At 43.9% G+C, this 21,792-nt stretch overlaps 1 protein-coding gene across 4 annotated transcripts in view; it reads left to right on the forward strand.

Annotated features, from left to right (window-relative positions):
* The window catches only part of LOC127002536 (E3 ubiquitin-protein ligase HECW2-like), a 50,709-nt gene that overhangs the window by 13,110 nt on the left and 15,807 nt on the right, over nucleotides 1-21,792 (forward strand). For all 4 annotated transcript variants that reach the window (XM_050868634.1, XM_050868626.1, XM_050868609.1 and 1 more), the window contains 5 exons: nucleotides 16,905-17,006; nucleotides 17,388-17,588; nucleotides 18,004-18,307; nucleotides 18,585-20,962; nucleotides 21,324-21,468. In XM_050868634.1, the coding sequence (XP_050724591.1) occupies nucleotides 16,905-17,006; nucleotides 17,388-17,588; nucleotides 18,004-18,307; nucleotides 18,585-20,962; nucleotides 21,324-21,468 (3,130 nt within the window). The remainder of the gene's footprint in view (nucleotides 1-16,904; nucleotides 17,007-17,387; nucleotides 17,589-18,003; nucleotides 18,308-18,584; nucleotides 20,963-21,323; nucleotides 21,469-21,792) is intronic.

The following is a 21,792-nucleotide window of genomic DNA, read 5'->3' on the forward strand; positions in this document are numbered from 1 at the left end:
TGTGTGGGTGGTGATGGTGGTGTGTGGGTGGTGATGGTTACGTTGGGGTACGAAGATTATGTAAGGGTGGTGATGGTGGTGTGTGGGTGGTGATGGTGTATGGGTGGTGATGCTGTGTGGGTGGTAATGCTGTGTGGGTGGTGATGCTGTGTGGGTGGTGATGCTGTGTGGGTGGTGATGGTGGTGTGTGGGTGGTGGTTACGTTGGGGATCGAAGATTATGTATGGGTGGTGATGATGTGTGGTTGGTGATGGTGTGTGGGTGGTGATGGTGGTGTGTGGGTGGTGGTGATGGTGTGTGGGTGGTGATGGTGTCTAGTTGGGTGGTGGTGATGGTATGTAGGTGGTGATGGTGTCTAGTTGGGTGGTGGTGGTGGTGATGGTGTGTGAAGGATGAGAGTGTCTGGTATCACAAATATAGCAATTGTTTGTATACATCATTTCACGTAGTTTCCGTTGTTATACTACACAAAAAGTCTGAAAAAAAGTTAATAAAAATATGAGAAAATTCATGTATCCAAATCGAACATTGATATTGAGGAATCGAATGCTTTACCGAATGAAATTGTATCTAAACTATATACAAACTTAAGGACTTGTATGACGTCCAAAACACGTCTCCCTCCTTTCCCGCTCGAACACCTGTCAAAACACAAGTCACGAGATAAGACTTTGACCCTCGCATCCCCGAAATTGACGCTCTCTTCAGACCACTCAACTCTATTTATGCAAGAGTAGCGTTTATCTGGCTTATTTGATTTTCCCCTTGGTAACGTGTTGGTGATGCTGCTGCTGTTCAAAGATATCACAGGAAGATAGAGGAGAGGCAACCTTACATGGGCCGGGAGATCATTTTTATAACAGTGGTCTATGGGAGTGACAATACCTCTCTATCCTTCTTCATCACAACGACATTGGCTTTGATAGCGCGGCGCACTCAAGACATGTTCAGTCAGACTCTCCAGAAACAGAGTTGAGCACACGCCACAGCTGTAGACCGCAGTGTGTGACCAGCTCTCGCGGCGGGTGGGTGTACGCGCTTGTGTCGGCTGGTCTGGCTGCGTCTCTGCCTCGCCTCGCCTCTTCCCTCGCCTCGCCCACACGGCTCCGATCGCCTCCTCGTGCGTCACGCTGCCTTGATGCTCGCCGGCGTTCGTCCCTCCCTCGTGAAGCCATGCTGGTGCTGTAGTGGTGATGTCGAGGTGTCCGTGGTGATGAACTGGTGACGTGGAGGTGTTTTGGGGTGAACTGTATGATGGTGACACTGTGACTTGCTGTATGGTGAATTGGTTGCTGTTGTAGTGGTGATGGGACGCTGCTTGTGATGAACTTGAAGTGGTGACGTTTCTGTGCTGTTCTTCGTGGTGGACAGTGGTGCTGACGCTGTTTGTTGTCTGGTGCAGCGGTGATTTGGTGCTGTAGTGGTGACATGTCGAGTGGTGATGGGACGCTGCTTGTGGTGATCTTGAAGTGGTGACGTTCTGTGGTGTTCCTCGAGGTGGACAGTGTGGTGCTGACGCTGTTTGTTGTCTGTGCAGCGGTGACTTGGTGCTGTCTGTAGTGGTGACATGCCGTTGGTGGTGAACTTGGAATAGTGGTGATGGGGCACTTCTTGTGGTGATTCTGCGCACTGGTGACTTATGACGTGACGTGTAACAGTTGAGACGTGTTGCGTGGTGACATTGCATAGTATAACAGTGACGTCCTTTGCTGTGTGTGGTGAACCTGTAACTTTGTAGTGGTGACATTGTACGTTGTGGCGAGTCGGTTGTGGTGACGTGTTTCTGCCGTGGTGACTCGTATGTGGTGACGCTCCTGTTGAAGTGGTGACGGCTGGGTGATGGAGATGACATCGGCGGGAATGGACATTGTGGTGATGGACATTCCGCCACTCCACTAAAAGACTCATCATCATCATCATCACCACCACCATCACCGTCACCACTATCGCCATATTACCTCCTCGTGTGGTGACTGATGGATGATGATGATGCTGTCAGTCTGTGTGGATAGTGTCGGGGCTCATCGCTATTAAAGAACCCTCCCTCCTCCACCACCTCCACCTTTCCTGCCTCATTACCTCCTTCCCTCGCTCTCCTCCCCCCCCCCGCCCCCCACCCCCCCTTACCTGCCGCACGTGTCCTCCTGAAGGTGGTGTCCAGGTGAGTTTTGTGTGTTCGTGTGTTGGTTTTGAAGGTTGTTACAGGAAAGTGTTATGGTGTTTTTTTTTTTTTGGGGGGGGGGATCAAGGGTTTAGGTATCACTCTTGTTATTGTTGTTGTTGTTATTGTTGTTTTTTATTTATTTACTTTTTCTTCTGTTTCTTTTCCTTTTCTTTTTCTTTATCGTCTTCTTTTTGTTCTTCGTCTTGTTGTTGTTGTTATTATTATTATTATTATTATTATTATTATTATTATTATTATTATTGTTGTCATTATTATCATTATCATCACCATATTTTACTTCACTATTTTTCTTTCTTTATCTTTTTCTCTCCTTCCTTGCCTAATAATCTAGCTTCTTGCATCCTTTCTTTTTTCTTTTTCTTTTCGTTTCCTTTGATTTGCAAGAGGAAAGCAAATGTAAGTACGACTACTGATAATGATGGTGCTGTGTGTGTGTGTGTGTGTGTGTGTGTGTGTGTGTGTGTGTGCCCGCTCTCTAACTCACGTGTGCCATGAACCATACGCCCACCCACTCCACCGCCCAAGATCCACCCACCGCCAGTCGTCCACGTTACCATAGTTACCCATCTTACATGATACGCTTGGGGGGAAGGGGGGGGGGAACCACACACACACACACACACACACACACACACACACACACACACACACAAACAAACAAACAAAAACACGTAGGTAATATATAGATACTTAAGATACAAACTTTATTAGCTAGTATTAGTATTTTCATTCCCGCTTTAAAATACTACTACAACTACAACTACCGTACTACTACTACTACTACTACTACTACTACTACTACTACTACTACTACTACTACTACTACTACCACCGAAAAAGATGAAAAAGAGGAAGTCGAAGAAGAAGAAAAGAACAACTACAAAAACAAGAACAAGAACAAGAATAAGAACAAAAACAAAAAGCAAGAACAACAACAACAACATCAACAACAACAAGACATCCCCTCAGGTTCATCAAATTTTCTCAGAGGGAAGTCTATATCGGTGCTTCTGAGAGCCTCGATATACTTTTAACTTATAATTTTTTTTTTCCTTGTCTTCTTCTCCGAGTTACTTTTTGGGTTATATATAGAGAGCACAGCGGTGGCGCCCATAATCGATGGTTGTCAGGGGTTGAAGCTTACCTATTCCGAAGAGGACCCACTGAGACCTATGTTCGCGGAAAGCCAGACGGACGCACGGACGAACTGGCTGGCTGGAGGCGGTGAAGGAAAAAGTCATACAGTAATAGACAGGTCGAGGGAAGGAAGAGAAGAAGGGTGACATCAACAGGGTAGACTTATTCATTCTCACCTTCAGTATTGCATCACACTTTGGATGGACGTATAGCTGGTGGCGGTGAAGGAAATAATAATCGTAACAGTAATAGATTTGACGGGGAAGAAGAAAGTGACATCAACAGGGTAGACTCATTCATTCTCACCCTCATAAGCATCACACCTTGGACGGACGTATGGCTGGTGGCGGTGAAGGAAATAACAATCGTAACATTAATAGTGCCATATTTTTTAAACATTTCTGCGCCCAAGAACACGTAATTTACAAGTCCTTCGTGGGAGTTTAAGGCATTTCCAGGGGTGCTTTTATGACCATGGTGGTAGTCTGAGCCTTCTTCTGTACCGTGAACCTAAAAGAACACGCATTAGAACTCGATTAACCTCCGTTTTGGCCTTTGGAAATAGTTGATGTGAGGGGTGGGAGGATTTGACAATACCAACTTTAGATTTGACGGGGAAGAAGAAGAAGAAGAAAGGTGGCATCAACAGGCTAGACTCATTCATTCTCACCCTCAGTAACATCACGTTGTTTCTTGTCTCCTCCTGTTTCTCTGTTTATTTCTCTCCCTTCTCACATTCTTCCTCCCTTCACCTTTTCTTGTCTCCTCTTCATATCCTTTTCTTTCCTCCCGTTTACCTCCTTTGCTTACCTCTTTTCCTCTCCCCTCACTAAGGTTCCTCCTCCTCCATCACACCTGTTTTTTATATCTCTCCTTTATCTCTCCTTACCTCTCTCCCCTTCCTTCTCTTTTCTCCTCTCCAGTCTGTACCTAATTTTTTTACTTCCCTTTTGCATCTTTCCTCTCTTCCCTCACTTCTCCACCTCACTTTTATTTTTCCTATTCAATCTGTACCTCATATATTTTTCCCTCTTCCCTCATGCACCTCTCCTCTCATATCTCCCCTCACCTCTTCTCCCTTCCAATCTGCTCATATCTTTTTCCTTTTCCCCTCACCTCTCCTCTCTAATCTCCCCTCACGTCTCATGCACTCCTTCACCTTCTCCTCACTTCTCTTATCCCCTCTCTCATGTCACCCCTTTTCCCTCTAATCTCCTCTCCCCTCACTGCTTCTTCCCTTCCTCTCCCAGCTTCCCTGATCCCTACCTCCCCTCAACCTTCCCCTCACTCTCCTCTCCTCTCACAACCTCTCCCCTTCCTCTCCCTTCATCCCTCACCATGTTTCCTTTCCCCCTTCCCTCACCCTCCTCAACCCCAGCATCCCCTCCCCTCATCTCCTCTCCTCTCACTTCTCCCCTTCCTCTCCCATCCATCCCTCATCACCCTTATATACCTCAGCATCCCCTCCTAACATCATCTCCCGAGTGACATCTCTCCCCAGCATCATTTTCCTTCTCCTTCACCCCCTTTCCTCATCCCTCTCCACCTCAGCATCATCATCTTCATCACATCTCCCAAGCATCACTTTTCACCTCAGACACCCCACACCTGAGCTCGTGACGCAGCCTCCCACACCTGTCTGAGAGCGGAGCGTGGCAGGGAACAGGTGTGGATGCTGCGGGGGGGGGTGCGTAGGTGGGGGGAGGTGGCACTGTGGGGGGCGGGGGGGAAGGGGGGCGTGACGTCAGCCCTCGCCTCCACGCACGTCGGATTAGATCTCCCACACAGGTAGTGCAGGTAACAGGTGTTCGTGTGTGTGTGTGTGTGTGTGTGTGTGTGTGTGTGTGTGTGTGTGTGTGTGTGTGTGTGTGTGTAGAAACGCCTACAAGTGTATGTATGAATGTATGTATTTTTGTTTTCTGTGTGTGTGTGTGTGTGTGTGTGTGTGTGTGTGTGTGTGTGTGTGTGTGTGTGTGTGTGTGTACACGGGTTGTTTCACACACCTGTATGCTGACACGCCCACTCACCTGCTCTCTCTCTCTCTCTCTCTCTCTCTCTCTCTCTCTCTCTCTCTCTCTCATCCGTGTGATGTTAACAATAATACATTAGTTGGTTTAGTGATTTATTATTATTATTGTTGTTATTATTATTGTTATTGTTATTATTGTTATTGTTATTGTTATTATTATTATTATCGTTGTGATATTGAAATAGTCAAATATTGTATAGCTATGAAGAGAGAGAGAGAGAGAGAGAGAGAGAGAGAGAGAGAGAGAGAGAGAGAGAGAGAGAGAGAGAGAGAGAGAGAGAGAGAGAGAATATATATTTCAAGCCTTTTAGCGTACAATTTGTGACGTTAAAGTTACAATAATGAACAAAAGGAATTGATTTTTTTTACTACCATCATCATTATTATTATTATTACTATTATTTTTATGGTTAATCTCTATTTTATTGTATCATCATCATCACCATCATCATTGTATCATCTATAACAAGTGAGGAAGCGTCGTGGGCGTTGGAGAAAAAATATACAGTTGAATGAACGTTTTATTTATTTTTTATTTTTTTATTATTATTTTTTTTTATATCCCGTCGACTTGTTACACGATTCGACTTTCACAGAACTATATATACACGCACTTTCTCTCATGTAATTTATCTATTGTGTCTCTCAGTTTGATATATATTTTTTCGATGTGGGTGGAAATCAAACAGTGGAAACGTCGGTTATTCCTTTATGTCCTTTACTGTTTGGAAACGTCCCGTCTCCTGCGATCTGTTCCCTTCTATAATTCCTTCCCCATCTGTCTCTCTCCGGCATATGACTGCAGATGTTGCGCCGACTAAACGAAACTCTCCAAACTTTCCAACCTATTCCTCTCTTATCTCCTTTACTATTTACAAACGTCACTTTTCCTCTGTTGTCTTCCTTCACTATTTTCAAACGTCATGCACCTTTCCTTTCTTTCTCTTCCTTTAATGTTTTGAAACGTCACCTGTTCTCTCGTCTCCCATCTTCATTCTTTGCTAATGAAGATGGGAGCTATTTCTGTCTGGGGCGCCGCAGGGTATGTTGTTATAGTTTCCCTCTGTACTACTGCTTGCTCTGTAGTGATTCTCAGCGAGGCGTACACGTATATATATGCGAGGAGAGGGAAGGGATGTAAAGGAAAGGGAACGGGAAAGAAGGGAAGGTAGGGAGGGAAGAGAGGGAAAGGAAAGGAGAGGGAAGGTGGGGAGAGGAGGTGAAGGGAAGGGAAGGAAATTAAGGGTTGATGGGGAGAGGAGGTGAGGGGAAGGGAAAGGAAAGGAAAGGAGAGAAGGATAGCTGGGAGGGAGAGAGAAGACCAAGAAGGAAGAGAGGGATTAACACTCGCATTATCAAACATTTGTGTCTCTTGTTACAAACGTTTTTCAAGGCCAGAGAGGAGCTATACGTCGGGTTGTCGTGAGAGGAAAGGAGAGAAGGATAGCTGGGAGGGAGAGAGAAGACCAAGAAGGAAGAGAGGGATTAACACTCGTATTATCAAACATTTGTGTCTCTTGTTACAAACGTTTTTCAAGGCCAGAGAGGAGCTATACGTCGGGTTGTCGTGAGTGTTTTTCACCTTCACGGTATACAGAAGCCTTGCAAAACTACCGTCGTTCTCAGGAAACCACTCAAGGAAACCCCCGACAACTTACGCGGGGGCCTTTTGAAACAGACGGATTAAGCCTTCGATGAGTTTGATAATATGGACCTAAATGATAAAGGAAACAAAACAAAAAAGATAAAAGAGAAGGGGGGGGGGGGACTTTTTGAGTTACAGAAGCAAAGTGGCACTATTACTACTACGACTACGACTACCACTACCACCACCACCACACACAAAATGAATAATAATTGTAATACGAACAAGCTAAACGTAAAGACTGATCAGGGTCGCTTGGTAATAGTCTTAACATGATATTCGCTTCAAACGACCACGCACGACTCGTATGCAAGCACGTCTTTGTACCCTCCTGACTGACTGGGGAGAGGCTTGGCTGGTGAGCTGCCACACGTGTCCACTCTCCCACACCCACCAGCACACTCAAGGGGATGAAGCAGACGCGTACAGCAGCAGCATCACCACCAGCAGCATCTTTGGGGTTCTGTTCTCCTCTGTTTTCACTCTCTTTCTTCACTTCTGCTGTTATTACCGCTTCTGCTACTGATGATACTGGTGGTGCTGCTGATATTGCTACTACTACTACTACTACTACTACTACTACTACTACTACTACTACTACTACTACTACTACTACTACTACTACTACTACTACTACTACTACTACTACTACTACTACTACTACGATTACTTTCTTGTTCATAATGTTAGTGCTCTTGTTTTTTGTCCTTGTTCTTGTTCTTCATCTTATGGTTCTTTTTTTCTGGTTCTTCTGTTCTTGTCATAGTTCTCCTTTTTCTTCTTCTTATTCCGTCTATAACAGCATTTTTAGTACTGCTCTTTCCACCATTTCTACTACTACTACTACTACTACTACTACTACTACTACTACTACTACTACTACTACTACTACTACTACTACTACTACTACTACTACTTTTAATAGAGCAAGGGAGACAGCTCAACGGCACGAAACAAAAAAAGTAATAAAAAAAGCACATCAGAACTACTACTACTACTACTACTACTACTACTACTACTACTAATAATAATAATAATAATAATAACAACAGTTGAATGGACAGGCGTGACATTACCAGTGACGCACGACTTAAGCAGATTTTTTGTTTTTTTTTATTTTTTTTTTGCGTATCATGTATTGGTCGTGATATCCTTCTCATTATAAAGTCAACATTTGATAGCCTTCCTTTTTTTTTCTTTTTCTCTTTGTTTTGTTGTAATGATGGCAGTGATGTTAGTATGTATAAGCTTTTCTTGTCTCGTTATGTATGTACGCGTGTGTGTGTGTGTTTATGTATGTATCAATCAATGTATGTAGTATTTATAAGTTAGTCTGCATGCATGACTGAGCGTGCGTGCATAGATTATCGATGTGTGTGTGTGTGTGTGTGTGTGTGTGTGTGTGTGTGTGTGTGTGTGTGCGTGCATGTATGTGTGTCTGAGGGCTGCATGCATGGCACTCCGCCGCGTCAGGCAAAGGTTAATGCGTTCATGCACACTCCATCAGGAACCCGTTATCGACTCTGAGTGCTTGGCGTTGTGTTTACATTGGCCCCCGCTGGTGATGGTGATGGTAATAGTGATGGTGATGGCGGTGGTGTTTGGTTGATTGGGTTGTATGTCCTACCTACGTGTCCTATGCTTAACTTCTTTTTTCTATAACAGGGTATGCAAATTATGCTTCTAGGTTTGGTGGTGGTAGTGGTGGTTGTGGTGGCGATGGTTGTGGGCTCTATTTTCTGTGGTTTCTGTTTGTGGTTTCCTTTTTTTCAGCACAGAGAGCAAATCAAGGGCAACGCAAAGATGTAAAAAAAATAAAAAAAATAAAAAAAGCCCGCTATCTGTTGCTCTCATATAGCGATTAGCATAAAGTGGCCAAAAGAGAGGTCAATTTCGGAACTAAAATGGTATACATATTCTACTGCTATAGGAATGGTGGTGGTGATGGTGATAGTGGTGTTAGTATTGGTGGTGGTGATAGTGGTGTTAGTATTGGTGGTGGTGATAGTGGTGTTAGTATTGGTGGTGGTGATAGTGGTGTTAGTATTGGTGGTGGTGATAGTGGTGTTAGTATTGGTGGTGGTGATAGTGGTGTTAGTATTGGTGGTGGTGATAGTGGTGGTAGTATTGGTGGTGGTGATAGTGGTGGTAGTATTGGTGGTGGTGGGTTCAGTCTGTGGTATACCTTGCAATAATTTCCTATGTATTCCTATTTCCTATGCAATAATTTCCTATGCTGAACTGACAATCTACTTATTCAACTAGCAGAAATGGTAGTGGTATAGTAATGGTAGTGGGTTCGGTTTATGGTATATCCCCCTGCGTCAATTTCCTAGCAGTCTACATAACATTCAATTACTAGAAATGGTGGTGATGCTGATGGTGGGATTGGATAAATTTGGGTTTATATCCTATACGATGGTTTTCTTTTCTGAACTTACAATCTACATTTCACCCACTTAAAAAAAAAAGGAATGGTGGTACTGGTTGTTGTGGTGGCGTTGAAATTTTGTGGTATATCTTACGGCAATATCCTATGGTGAACTAACAAGGTATGCATATTCAACTGCTAAAGATATAAATGGTGGTACTGGTTGTTGTGGTGGTGTTGGTGATGCTGGTGGTAGTTATAATGTATCCAAATCTATATCCCTTTGCCTAACAGAGTACACGTTATAAATTCGAGGAAAGGTGATGGATTACCTTTCCTGTATCAATTGAATATGGAAATGAGAAAAACTGCGATGTGTTCATGGGGGTGATGGTGGTAGTGGTGGTGGGGAGGGTAGTGGTGATTGTGGTTGAGCTTGTGTTACCATCTCCAGTGTTAATTTACCTTTGCGCGACAGGGTTGACTATTATTATGATTATTATTACTCTTACCATTACTCTTTCTACTACTACTATTACTTCACAAGACTAGGCGACGCATTTCCTCCGCTTAGAAACATTGCGTATGGAAATAAGGACCATAGCCATTAATATTAACCAGCATTTGTAATGAAAGGAACACGCAAGAAATTGAATACACAAGAAGGTCATGACTCGGCAATAGGCAATGAAAACCGATCAGTCCCCATCCATAAATCTGTCTGTAGTAGGAGTAGTAGCAGTAGTAGTAGTAGTAGTAGTAGTAAGTCACCTTTGGCGTTGGAGTCACGAAGGTAAATCAGACAGGTATGTAAGGGGTAAAGGGGAAAGGTAAAGGGTTATATTAACATGTCCTTCTCCTATACGGCCTTGAAACACACACACACACACACACACACACACACACGCACACACGCACACACCAAGCAGCATCTCATCGCCTCTTCTTACCTGGTGATTGATGAGTCTCTGAGCGTCTTTGCATCCTGACAGGTGCATGTGGTGAGGTGTGCTGGTAGGTGTGGGAGAGGCAAAGGGGGTGGGAGGGGGCTTGACAGGTGGGAAGGTCTTATCTGTATAACTCGTCTGTCTGTCTGTCTCTGTCTGTCTTGTGATGGGGGGGGTGGTGGTGGTGGTTTGTTTATGTATTTTTTTTAGGTTTTACTTGTTTGTTGTTGTTTGTGTTGTCAGTCAGTTAGTCAGTGATTGGTTAAGTCTTGTGTCTTTTTTTCATCCTCGTTTTTTTTCCTTTTTCTTTTTTTCTTTTATCATCATTTTTTCTGTCGCGGCTTCTCCCATTTTTCTTTCTTCCTTTCTTTATGTCCTATCTCTTCCTCCTTTATCTTTCATTTCTTTTTCTTTTAATATGTCTTTCTATTTTCCCTTTTTTTCCGTCTTTTCCTTCTTAACGTCTTTCCTGAATTCTATGTAGGCCTGCTCGTATCTTATTTTCTCTTTCCTTTCTTTTTTTTATATCTTTCCGTCTCGTATCATCTTATTCTTTGCTTTCTTTCTTGACCCGGTTCCTTTCTTTCTTTCTCTCTTTCTTTCTTTCTTTTCTTTCTCTCCTCCTCCACTGTGGATTCTCTCAAAAGGAAAAAATAATCAGAACACGGCCGCCCTCTTTCTCCCAAAATTGGTACATCGATTTTTGACGTCTTCAGCATTTCTCTCTCTCTCTCTCTCTCTCTCTCTCTCTCTCTCTCTCTCTCTCTCTCTCTCTCTCTTTCACACACACACACACACACACACACACACGCACACATATGATGCATTTTCCCGAAGTATGCCCTAAATTATTATAGAAAATGAGGAAAGGGGTATTGGGGATAAAAAAGGGAGAGGTTATTAAGGAGGAATGGGTAGAGAGGTGGAAAGGACGGAAAGGGAAGGAGAATAATGAATCGTAGGGAAAGGAAAGTGAGAAAGAAGAGGATGGTGTGGGAACGGGAGATTGAGAAAGGATGAGGAGAGGATGAAAACGGGAAACGGGAAAGAGAGAGAGAGGAAGATGAAGAAGCTGATGAAACTGGAGAGAGAGAGAAATAATGGGAGATAAAAGATAAAGATGCTGAGGAAACGAAAATGAAGCAGATGAGGAAGATAAGATGCTTGGAAAAGGAAAGAGGGAAGAAAAGACGAGGATTTTGATAGAACGAAAAAGAAAATTAGAGAGACAAAGATGAGGATGGTGTGGAAACTAAAAGATAACAGGAGATAAAAGATAATGACGCTAAGAAAAGGTAAAGAAACAGGAGAGAGAAAAGATGAGGATGTTAAAGGTATAGGAAGGAAACGAAATAGGAAGAAGAGAATAATAAGGAAAAGTAAACAGGAGATAAAAGATAAAGATTCTGAGGAAAGGAAAAGGAGAAGAAAACTGGAGATAAAGACAGTGTTGAGGGAAGTAAAAGGAAACAGTTTAATGCCGGGAAAGAGGATCAAGGGAGGGATAGAGTGTCGGATTGTCCTTACATGTCATCTGATCCTGTGTAAGTTAAGAAGCCAACACGCCATTTTGACCCCTCTTCCCCCTTCCTAAGACTCTCTCTCCCCTCCTCTTCCCCTCCCTACCCTTCTCTTCCCCCACGCACACGACCACTGATCAGGAAGAAGGGGGGGAAGGGAAAATGGGGTCAGGTATAAGTGTTGTGGTGGCTGGCTGACTGCTGACCGTGATACACTAGTTCGAATCCCTTTTAACTTTCCCCCATATCAAACGTAGAGAGATAAGTATAATATAATGATGATGGTGGTAATGATGATAGTAATGATGATAATAATTAAGTGTGGTGTAGTTTATAATCTGCGTAATCAAAGAGAATGTACGATAATGAGAATGAGAACAGTATTAGTGATAAAAGCAATAATTGTAGACTGACAACCCCGTATATTTTTCAGCAATATTAAGGTAGGTATATTTAGGCTTTCATCTACCTTTTCGAAAATCATGAATCACGAAATAATAAGATAATAAAAAAGACGTTACATATTCGTCATTTTTAACCGTAAACCGCAGCCCATTGCCATCTGTCTCTCTGTCTATCTATCTATCCATGTATCTCGCATTCCTAAATAACCTATAGGAGAGAGGTCGGCCGGGGCAGGAGACGAGACCACGCAAGCTTCGTATGGTGATGCAATGACACGACAGGCCTGGGCGAGGAAGACAAATAAAGTGCACGTGTATAAAGTGGATGATTTGACCTGCATTACCAACGAGAGAGAGAGAGAGAGAGAGAGAGAGAGAGAGAGAGAGTAAATATGATAGTTTAGCCCATTTTATTGGAGGAGAAAAAGGAGCGTACATTGACTCGGGTTACAAATATGATAGTTTAGGCACGAAGGAAATATAGAGATAGATACAGTGCGTCACACGAGAGCCATTTAGCAGTGAAGAAGCGAGCTGATAGCCATTTAAATAGAGCCTTTTGTTCATCTATTAATGCTAGCTACTGGTGCTATGGTTGAGAGAGAGAGAGAGAGAGAGAGAATTAGGCTATATTTACGGTACAAGTTTCTCGGATTGTAGATTGTATAGTTTTAAGGTTTAGTAAAGAGAGAAAATGCTTGTAAATATGAAAATAGATAAAAATGATGTTGATACTAGGTTGAGAGAGAGAGAGAGAGAGAGAGAGATTAGGCTATATTTACGACACAAGTTTCTGTAGATTTCATACGTTTTAAAGTCTAGTAAAAAGATGAAGATGCTTGTAAAGATGAAAATAGATAAAAATGATGTTGATACTAGGTTGAGAGAGAGAGAGAGAGAGAGAGAGAGAGAGAGAGAGAGAGATTAGGCTATATTTACGGTACAAGTTTCTCAGATTGTAGATATCATACGTTTTAGAAGTCTAGAAGAAAAAGATGGAGATGGTTGTTGCAAATATGAAACCAGACGAAAATAGCTTCGGTATCACACTCCCTTCTTTCCTTCCTTTTACTCCCAGACTGAAGAAAGAATCTGTACTTCAAGAATAACCTCGAATTCATTACTTTTTTATATTTTTTTATTATTTTTTTTTTACCTCGTGTCATCTGCTATCTATAAAACCTTGAGCCATTTTTTGCCTCCCCGATTATTATTTTCTTTATATAAGAGTTTAAAAAGCATAAAAAAAGACACGGATTCAGAGGAGGATTTCCCTTCAGCCAACGTCTTGAGAAAATGTCAGGTTAGAGGAGAGGAGGAGGAGAGCAGAGGAGAGGAGAGAAGGAGGAGGAGGGGAACATCAGTGCTAAGTGGAAACGTAATAGAGGTGGAGGAGGAGGGAGAGGGAGGGAGGGAAGTAAGAGGCCTTGCTGATGGAGGAAGGAGAGAGAGAGAGAGAGAGAGAGAGAGAGAGAGAGAGGGGTGGGTGGGTGGAAGGAAAGGAAAGGAAGAGAGAGAGAGAGAGAGAGAGAGAGAGAGAGAGAGAGAGAGAGAGAGAGGAAGGGGAGGCAGCGGAAGTAGGGGGATAAACGATTTTGAACCAGAGGAAGAGCCAAGTGGAGGAGGAGGAGGAGGAGGAGGAGGAAAGAAAGGTGTGGGCGGGGAGGAAAAGCCAGATTACTCCTACCCGACGGAAGCTGCGGCGAGAGGGAGGGAGGGAAAGGAAAAGGAGAAAGAGAGAGAGAAAGGAGGGAGGAAGGGAGAGAGGAGGAGGAGGAGGAGGAGGGGAAGGTATTTATCCTATTTCCTAATTCATGTAGCCTATCTCGTTCTGTCTATCTCTATCTATTTATAATGTTCACCTTTATTTACAATTTATTTTTAGCAAGAAATAAATAGATGACTAAGTAAATAAATTATTATCAGACAGCGATTTTATGGGAATGGGAAGAAAAATATGATAATGATGATAATGAAAATAATTAGACTAGTTTTAATGTTTAATTCGTGTGTGTGTGTGTGTGTGTGTGTGTGTGTGTGTGTGTGTGTGTGTGTGTGTGTGTGTGTGTGTGTTCACCAAATGGTTATAAAAGAACGGAAGTAGATGGAATAGGAGGAGGAGGAGGAGGAGGGAGGGAAGGAAGAGGATACTGCCCACTCCCCGCTGTGCGCCCAGTTTCCTTCCTCCTCCTCCTCTCCTTCTCCTCCTCCTGGCGGTTATATTGAGGTCAAGTTAGTTTAGACTCAGAATGTGCTTAGATTGTGTTAAGGAGAAGACCCCCCCACCCCCTTTTTCATCCCCCTTCCCACCCCACACAGTACCCTCTCTACCACCTCGACGTAACACCCTTCCCACCAACACCAACAACACAACCACAACCAACAACCAAAACAAGATAAAAAGCTACACAAACAAATCAGCAGAGTATGTAAAGAAAAAGTGGCAGGAGATAAGAACAGGGGAGGAGGAGGAGGAAGGGAAGGAAAGAAAGGCAGAGAAAGTACCGAAGCAGAGTGACAAGGAGGATGTGAGAGCAGTGAGAGGAAAAGTGGAAAAGGAGGAGGAGGAGGAGGAGGAGGTCATATCCGGGTGCGACGCAGGTAGAGAGTTGGACCTCCTCCTCCTCCTCCTCTTCCTCTTTCTCTTCCTCTCGACGTTATCTCTCTCTCTCTCTCTCTCTCTCTCTCTCTCTCTCTCTCTCTCTCTCTCTCTCTCCTTTTATGTCTGTCTGTGTGTCTGTATGTTCGTTTATCTTGTCAGAATTTACGTGAATGATTTTGGTGTTCATTCATTAGTCGAGAGAGAGAGAGAGAGAGAAGGGGGTACTGTGCTTGTTGCCCATTTGTAGCCTCATTTCTCTCTCTCTCTCTCTCTCTCTCTCCATGTCATCCGCCAGTCCCTTCCTTCCTCCCTTCCTCTTATCCCTCGTCTCCGTTCATTGTCTTTCCTCCTCCTCCTCCTCCTCCTCCTTCCCTCACGTCCTTGCCCTCTCCATGCCCTTCCTCCTCCTACGCCCTTAACTCACTAACTCTGCCCTTTTCTCTACCCACGCCCTTATCTTCACCTCCCTCTTTCCTCCTCCTCCTCCTCCTTTCCATCTTTAGCCATTCTAGTCCATACTCGTTCTTGTCCTGTTTCCTTTTTCTCCTTTATTTTGGATTTCCTCTTCTTTTTCTCCTCTCTGCTTATTTAATTTCCTCCCTGTCTCCTCTTCCTCTTCCTCTCACCGCCGCCCACGTGTTTCCTGCTATTTCTTTACTTCCTCCTCCTCCTCCTCCTCCCCTTCCTCCTCCTTCCTCTTCCTTTTTTTATCCCTCCTCCTCCTCCTCCTCCTCCTCCTCCTCCTCTTCCTTTTCCTCCTCCTCTTAACTCAACCCTATTTTTGTTACCTTGTTATCTAACATGTTTTTTTTTCCTTCCAACTTATTCCTATTTCCTCCTCCTCCTCCTCCTCCTCCTCCTCCTCTTCTTCTTTTTTTTTTTATTTTTTTTTTATCTCGTGTCTTGCCTTTGCTGTTGCTGCTCTCTCTCTCTCTCTCTCTCTCTCTCTCTCTCTCTCTCTCTCTCTCTCGGAAGCTCGCCCACTCATTCAATCGTGTTAAAGGTTCACTCTTGTTTAATTCTCTCTCTCTCTCTCTCTCTCTCTCTCTCTCTCTCTCGTTCAAAATCTGCTAATATGCGTTTGTTTGTTCTGTCACGTTTTTGGATTACAAGCGAGATTATTGTTATTATTATTATTATTATTATTGTTGTTGTTATTGTTATTTTTAGCGTTTTGTTTTAAGTTTCCTCTAATACTGAAAACGCGTACGTATACATAATATTATCTTCGTGAATATCAAATGCGTTGCGGGTCTTAACTTTTTTTTTTATAGTGCCTTTTAAGAATCTATGACTTGAGAGACCACTTTTTTTTCCTGGTTTACGGTAACATTTGAATGGCACACATTTTTTGCTCTTCGGTCGCATATTCACCCTCAGGTAACTTCTCTCTCCCGCCAGGTAACTAACTCACTCCTCACGTGTTTTACCGTTGCGCTGAAGCCCTGATTATAACAAGATTCCTGACAAGTGTTCTTTAAACTACTCCCACCGTTAACCAGTTATGTTTTTTTAATAATTCACAGCACCTTGTTTTAGACTTCTAGATTATAGTGAAATTTGTCTCTCCTGTCGCGTTTTTATTAAGGTGAGGTAAATATGACCAAACACTAATTAGTATGTTACCTGAGATAACACACTTTCCCGGTAACCTCTTCCATTAATGTCATTTGCGTACTTACAGCGTGCAGTGTAATACTTGTGTGATTATATACTGGAAGGTATCTCAGAATCACAAGTTATGATTTTTGGATTATGTTCTATACTATTACAATTTGGGTAGGAATGTGTTACCCCATTTAATTATCTATAGCTATTAGTGTAACTTTTTTCAGAAGCAAGAATCACCTGAACAGGCTTTTTTATGTGCATTCTGTGCTTCCAATTTACTTTTTATGTCTTATGGATCTCATCAAATGGTATCTTTTTATAATTGATTTTATTTTGTTTGTCTGTACTTAACGGACTTTTTTGTTTCCTATGTTTGTTGCCCTTGAGCTTCTTCCATTTCTGTGTATTTTTGTAGCACTGGTTAATGATGTTTTTTTGTTGTTGTTGTTGCAGGTGAGAGCGAGGCGGAGCGTTGCCTGGACCAGCGGAGGTGCGGCGGCCAGCCTCAGGGGGAGCTCTCCTGGACCCTGGATGTCCCGGCCCTCCTCCCTAGAAGTACGTTCCCTTACAAACATGTATACATCCTTTCTGTGAAGCACTGTGAAGTTACTGTCTGTAAATCCTGTTGGAGGATCATAATTTTTTTTTCTCAGGTTGTTGGGTGCTAGTGGGCTTCTCTGTTTCTATTTGTTTTTGCCTTTGAGTTATTTTCTTTACTGTAAAAAAAATATTCCTGCAGCAATAATTGTCTATGGAAAGGACCTATACAAAAAAAAATTCCTATTACTTTTACAGCAACATTCAATAGTGACAGATTTAATTGGTATTTATATTACTGTGCTTGACAAATTACTCTTTTAACTTGGTATACTTTCAATCTCGTCGCCATCCCTTGAAAAAACATGTACATTGTAAGACGTTCTTCCTCCCCCACAGATGTCGGGAGTGTAGAGGTGCGATACCAGCGTGGTGAGGGAGCCGCCATCACCTCCCTGGGTGTGTCGGCGGTGCTGCGTGTGGTGAGGCTCAGCGACGGCTCAGCCTCAGACTCCTCAGAGGACGAGGCTCTCCTCCACCCGTCCCTCACCCTCCAGCGCTGTATCTCCTGCACCAGGCTCATCCGTTTCACCATCTCCAGTCAGTCCTTGTGTCTATAGTGATATTCTTGTCATCACTAAGTCCCTCTAGTCAGCCATCTCACCAGCTCTGTTGCTTCTTGGCTTGTAATGATGATTCTTCCTTTTCCACTTCACTTCTCAGTCATTATCTTTAATCATTCTCTTTCTGTCACTTTATTCCCTCTAGTCTCTCTTTGCCTTCTTGATGAAAATTTTTCCTATTACTCTATCCAGTCAGTTGTCTACCCAGTAATACACTTCTCCCCACATTATCACTCTTCCCATCATTCCTTGTCTCTATGCCATATCTGCTTTGTATATAACACTTTTTTTTAGTCTAAACTATTTTTATTTGGATTGATTCCCATATAAAAAAAAAATTCTTCTGCTTAATCCTATATTCTCATCGTTTGCCCATGTTATCACACACACAGATTTCGCTGCCCATGGTCTGCGAAGGGGAATATTTTTCCAGCCAGATCCTTATGTGAAACTTCGCATACTCCCTGGGGAGTCCCAGACGCTCCTGCCACACCACGGGCAGGAGGTTCGGTCCTGCGTGGCAGAGAACACCGTCAACCCCTCCTGGAAGAGGCAGGAGTTCACCTTTATCGGGTACCTCCATGACATCCTCGAGATTGAGCTCAAGGACAAGTTTGCCAAGAGTCGACCAATAATCAGCCGCTTCTTGGGTCGCCTCACCATAGAGGTCGCCACCCTCAAGGAGCGCCTCAAGAGGTGAGCCGCAACCCTCATCAGAGACTCCTCGGGGCAGAATGATTCACCAAAAAGATTGTAATGAGAAGGTTGAGGAGCACCAATTGATCAACTCTAATCTGGATTTGTGTAGATATTATATTACTGCATGTGATTTCTTCTTTTTCAGAGAACATGTTTTAACCTATGACTTCACTGTCAGTTTTTATCTACAAGCAGGTTCTCTGGCATAAGTGAATGAGATAGGAATCTTACGGTGTGCTTGTAATATAACTTTGTGTGTCATCTTCTCTTACAGTGGATTATCAGGGCACCTGGACTTTGCACTCGGCAGCAAGAGCACGGGAGAGTCTGTGTCTGGTCACGTGTACTTCACCGTGACCTTCACCCTGCCCCCTGCAACCACTGCTGCCTGCTCTGGTCACGGGGGCCTCGAGTGCCCGGGGGAGCTGGACAGGATGAGGCTCAAGGGCGAGGCTCTCTTGGACTCGCATGGTGACCAGGAGTTCATCACTAATGGCCACATGGGGTTCAGGAAAAATCCCTTAAAATCCAATAACAACAATTCATCTGCTTCATCGATGAGCAATGGTACGGGGAGCAGCTTTGGAGAGGAGGAGGTGGCGCTGAATGGGGAGGCTGGTTTTGGGGAGGCAAGGCTGGACAATGGCCAGGACCACACCAGCTCCAGTAGTAGGGAGTCAGACTACTCCCCAATCTGGAAATACTCCTGCAAAGTTCCTAATGTCACCAATAGAGGGAAGGCCACTGAGAGCAGAGGGGAGGAAGCCATATATGAAACAGTGTACCCAACTGAGGACTACCAGACTCAGGAGGGGGAAGTGACTGAGGCAGGCCCCGTCCTCCCCCCAAGCGATGAAGACTCACCGCCGCCCCTTCCTCCACGCACCAAGTCCCTCATGAAGTCCCTCAATGAGATGGGCCACCGACCTCTGTCTCGCTCCATGGCCGTACAGCTGGGCCTTCCCCCCACCTTCCCCACCGTGGTCAGGAAGCGGCCTCTGCCCCTCCCAGACACGACAGCTGGGGATCAGGTGGCCCCACTGAATGGTTCTGTCAAGGACGTCAACGGTAGTGGTGAGCCCAGTGTTCGCCCCAAGGCTCCGGTGCTCAGTGCCAGCTCTCAGTCCAGTTGTGATAGCGAGAGTAGTGGAGCAAGTTATGGAGATGGGAAAAGAATGCATTTTCCTTTAGAAGGGTCATTTTCTTATGATATTGTGGACTTAGATGAAGTTCTACAAATTTCAGAAATGTCATATAATCAAACTGATACAGATAGTCAGTGCCAAGCAGGAAAGTCTTTAACTCAGGGACCTAGTTCATCTTTGCAATCTTCTTCTTGTGCTTCCATGGAAAGTGAACCTTCTGAAGATATAACAAGACCTTCCGCATTCTGTGATGCACCGGAGGAAGTAAAGGAATCAGTCAATGGGGAAAGTATTAGAGACAGGTCATGTGCTACTGTGGCTCCACTAGCAACACCAGAGCAAGACTCCAGCCTACTTCAGGAGGCAGCTTCCACAGACACCTTACTGGAGAGCTCAGAAGATGTGTTGGACCTTGATGCAAGTAAAAGCTGCAGTGGAAGTTTGCCTACACCTAAAGGAACTGATAGTGAGTGTACTGTTATTCCAAGCAACTCTCAGACTACTGGTGGTGAAAGCTTTAATGTTAAGGAACGTTCATTCCAAGAAGTAGTTAACAACCAAAGTGATTCTTTTTCTAGTCCGGTAAATGTAACTTATATGTGTGGTGTGGCGACGGTCAGTGCTCAAGAGAGAAGGAGTTCATTTGTAGGAAATGTTTCTGGTGATTTTGTTAACCAGTCGGGTACAAGTACTGATAATGCAGACATTCATGATGATAACAAGGGAAGAACAAATGCAAATTTGTTACAACACAAGTCAGACTCAGTACACTCAGATGCCCCTGACCAGGAAGCACCATCAGGCCTGAGGGTGTCAAGGGAGGGCTCAGTGTCTGGCAGGTCACCTTCTCCAAGGCTTAGTGACTCACTCCAGGTATCAAGTTCCACCTCAGAGTCAATATCTCCTGCTGGGGGCTCCACCTCTTGCTCCTTGTCCTCCCAGGCAGGTGAGGATGGCAGGAGGGGCTCAGAGTCCACTTGTATGGTAATAAGTACTGAGAGTTCCTCCTCTAATTCAGTGTTTGCTAGTCCTACCACGGAAACAAATGACTTAGACCTGGTGTCGCTGGTGTCGGCAGCACAGTTAGTGGACATGAACATAGCAGCGGGGATTGAAAGAGAACCTCAGACCCCAGGCCAGGAAACCCTCGAAACTCCGGTGCGGCCGAGGAAAGATTTGTCCACACAGGTCCCTGTATCAAATGATGGGGACGAGGACACTCCTCCAGCTGTGCCACCTCACAAGCCCCACCATTGCCTGCTGAAGGCCCTGGTGCATCCACCCCTCTGTCCACCCACCCCAACACATCGTACCAAGCCACAGCCACCGGAGCGCACCACCAGTGACAGACGAGAAAGGGACACCGGTGCCTTTGGAAAGGAAGAAACTTGGGAGAAGGAGGAGAGGCCATCCCACCACCCCAAGCTATCTCGACAACCATCACTCAGGGACTGGCTGAAGAAATATCCCAAAGTTGAAGTTGCATTTGATGAGCCTTTACCCTCTAGTGAGTAGCTTCTGCATAATATTTTGATTGTATCTAAAGGAGATAACTAGAATTAAGCAGGGAGAGAGAGACAGACAGATAGACAGGCACAAACAGACATGCAAACAGAGAGAAAGAGGATAGTATAATGAATGGAAACAAAAGGTAGCTGAAGAGAATTGAGAAAGACAAATGCTGCATGTTTTTTAACTAAAGAATTACACTTTTGTTCAGGAATGAACAATGATTGCTCAGATTTTGTGTGAATAAGATGTTTAGAGTTTGTCATTTATGCATGTTTAACTTTAAAACCTTCTTTGTAATGTTATCTATTGTCTTAAATCCACCTGTACACAAGAATACAAGTGTTTCCTGACTTCAGATGTTGAGGCCCGTAAGGACAGTCATGGCAGGATCTTTTTCATCGACCACATTGCCAAGACAACCTCGTGGGAATGGCCGCCGCCGAAGCCACTTCTGACCCATCGGCCGCTCTTCTTTGTGCCACAGGTGGACGAAGGGAAAAGGTGAGCAGGGACTGGCTGGAAAGGCTTGCAAAGTGTCAGTGAGGTGATGCAGAGTTGTGGTTATGAGGGAAGAGCTGTGGATATTGTAATAGATATTTCTCCTTTTGCCAATTAAATTTTGCCCCAGGATATTTTTTTAACCCTACTGTCGAAATTCCATATGTTCCAGATATTTATCATCTTATATTATGGAGTTTTCTAGTCAAACTAAAGTTTTGCAACAGTATTTTCTATATTGATGAAATAATGCAGAATATCATATGATTATGTATAATTAGGTAAGGGATGAAAATATTGAATGATAGTAGTAAAGAGATAAACCTC

The sequence above is a fragment of the Eriocheir sinensis genome, chromosome 2, assembly GCF_024679095.1.
Source record: "Eriocheir sinensis breed Jianghai 21 chromosome 2, ASM2467909v1, whole genome shotgun sequence".
NCBI lineage: Eukaryota > Metazoa > Arthropoda > Malacostraca > Decapoda > Varunidae > Eriocheir > Eriocheir sinensis.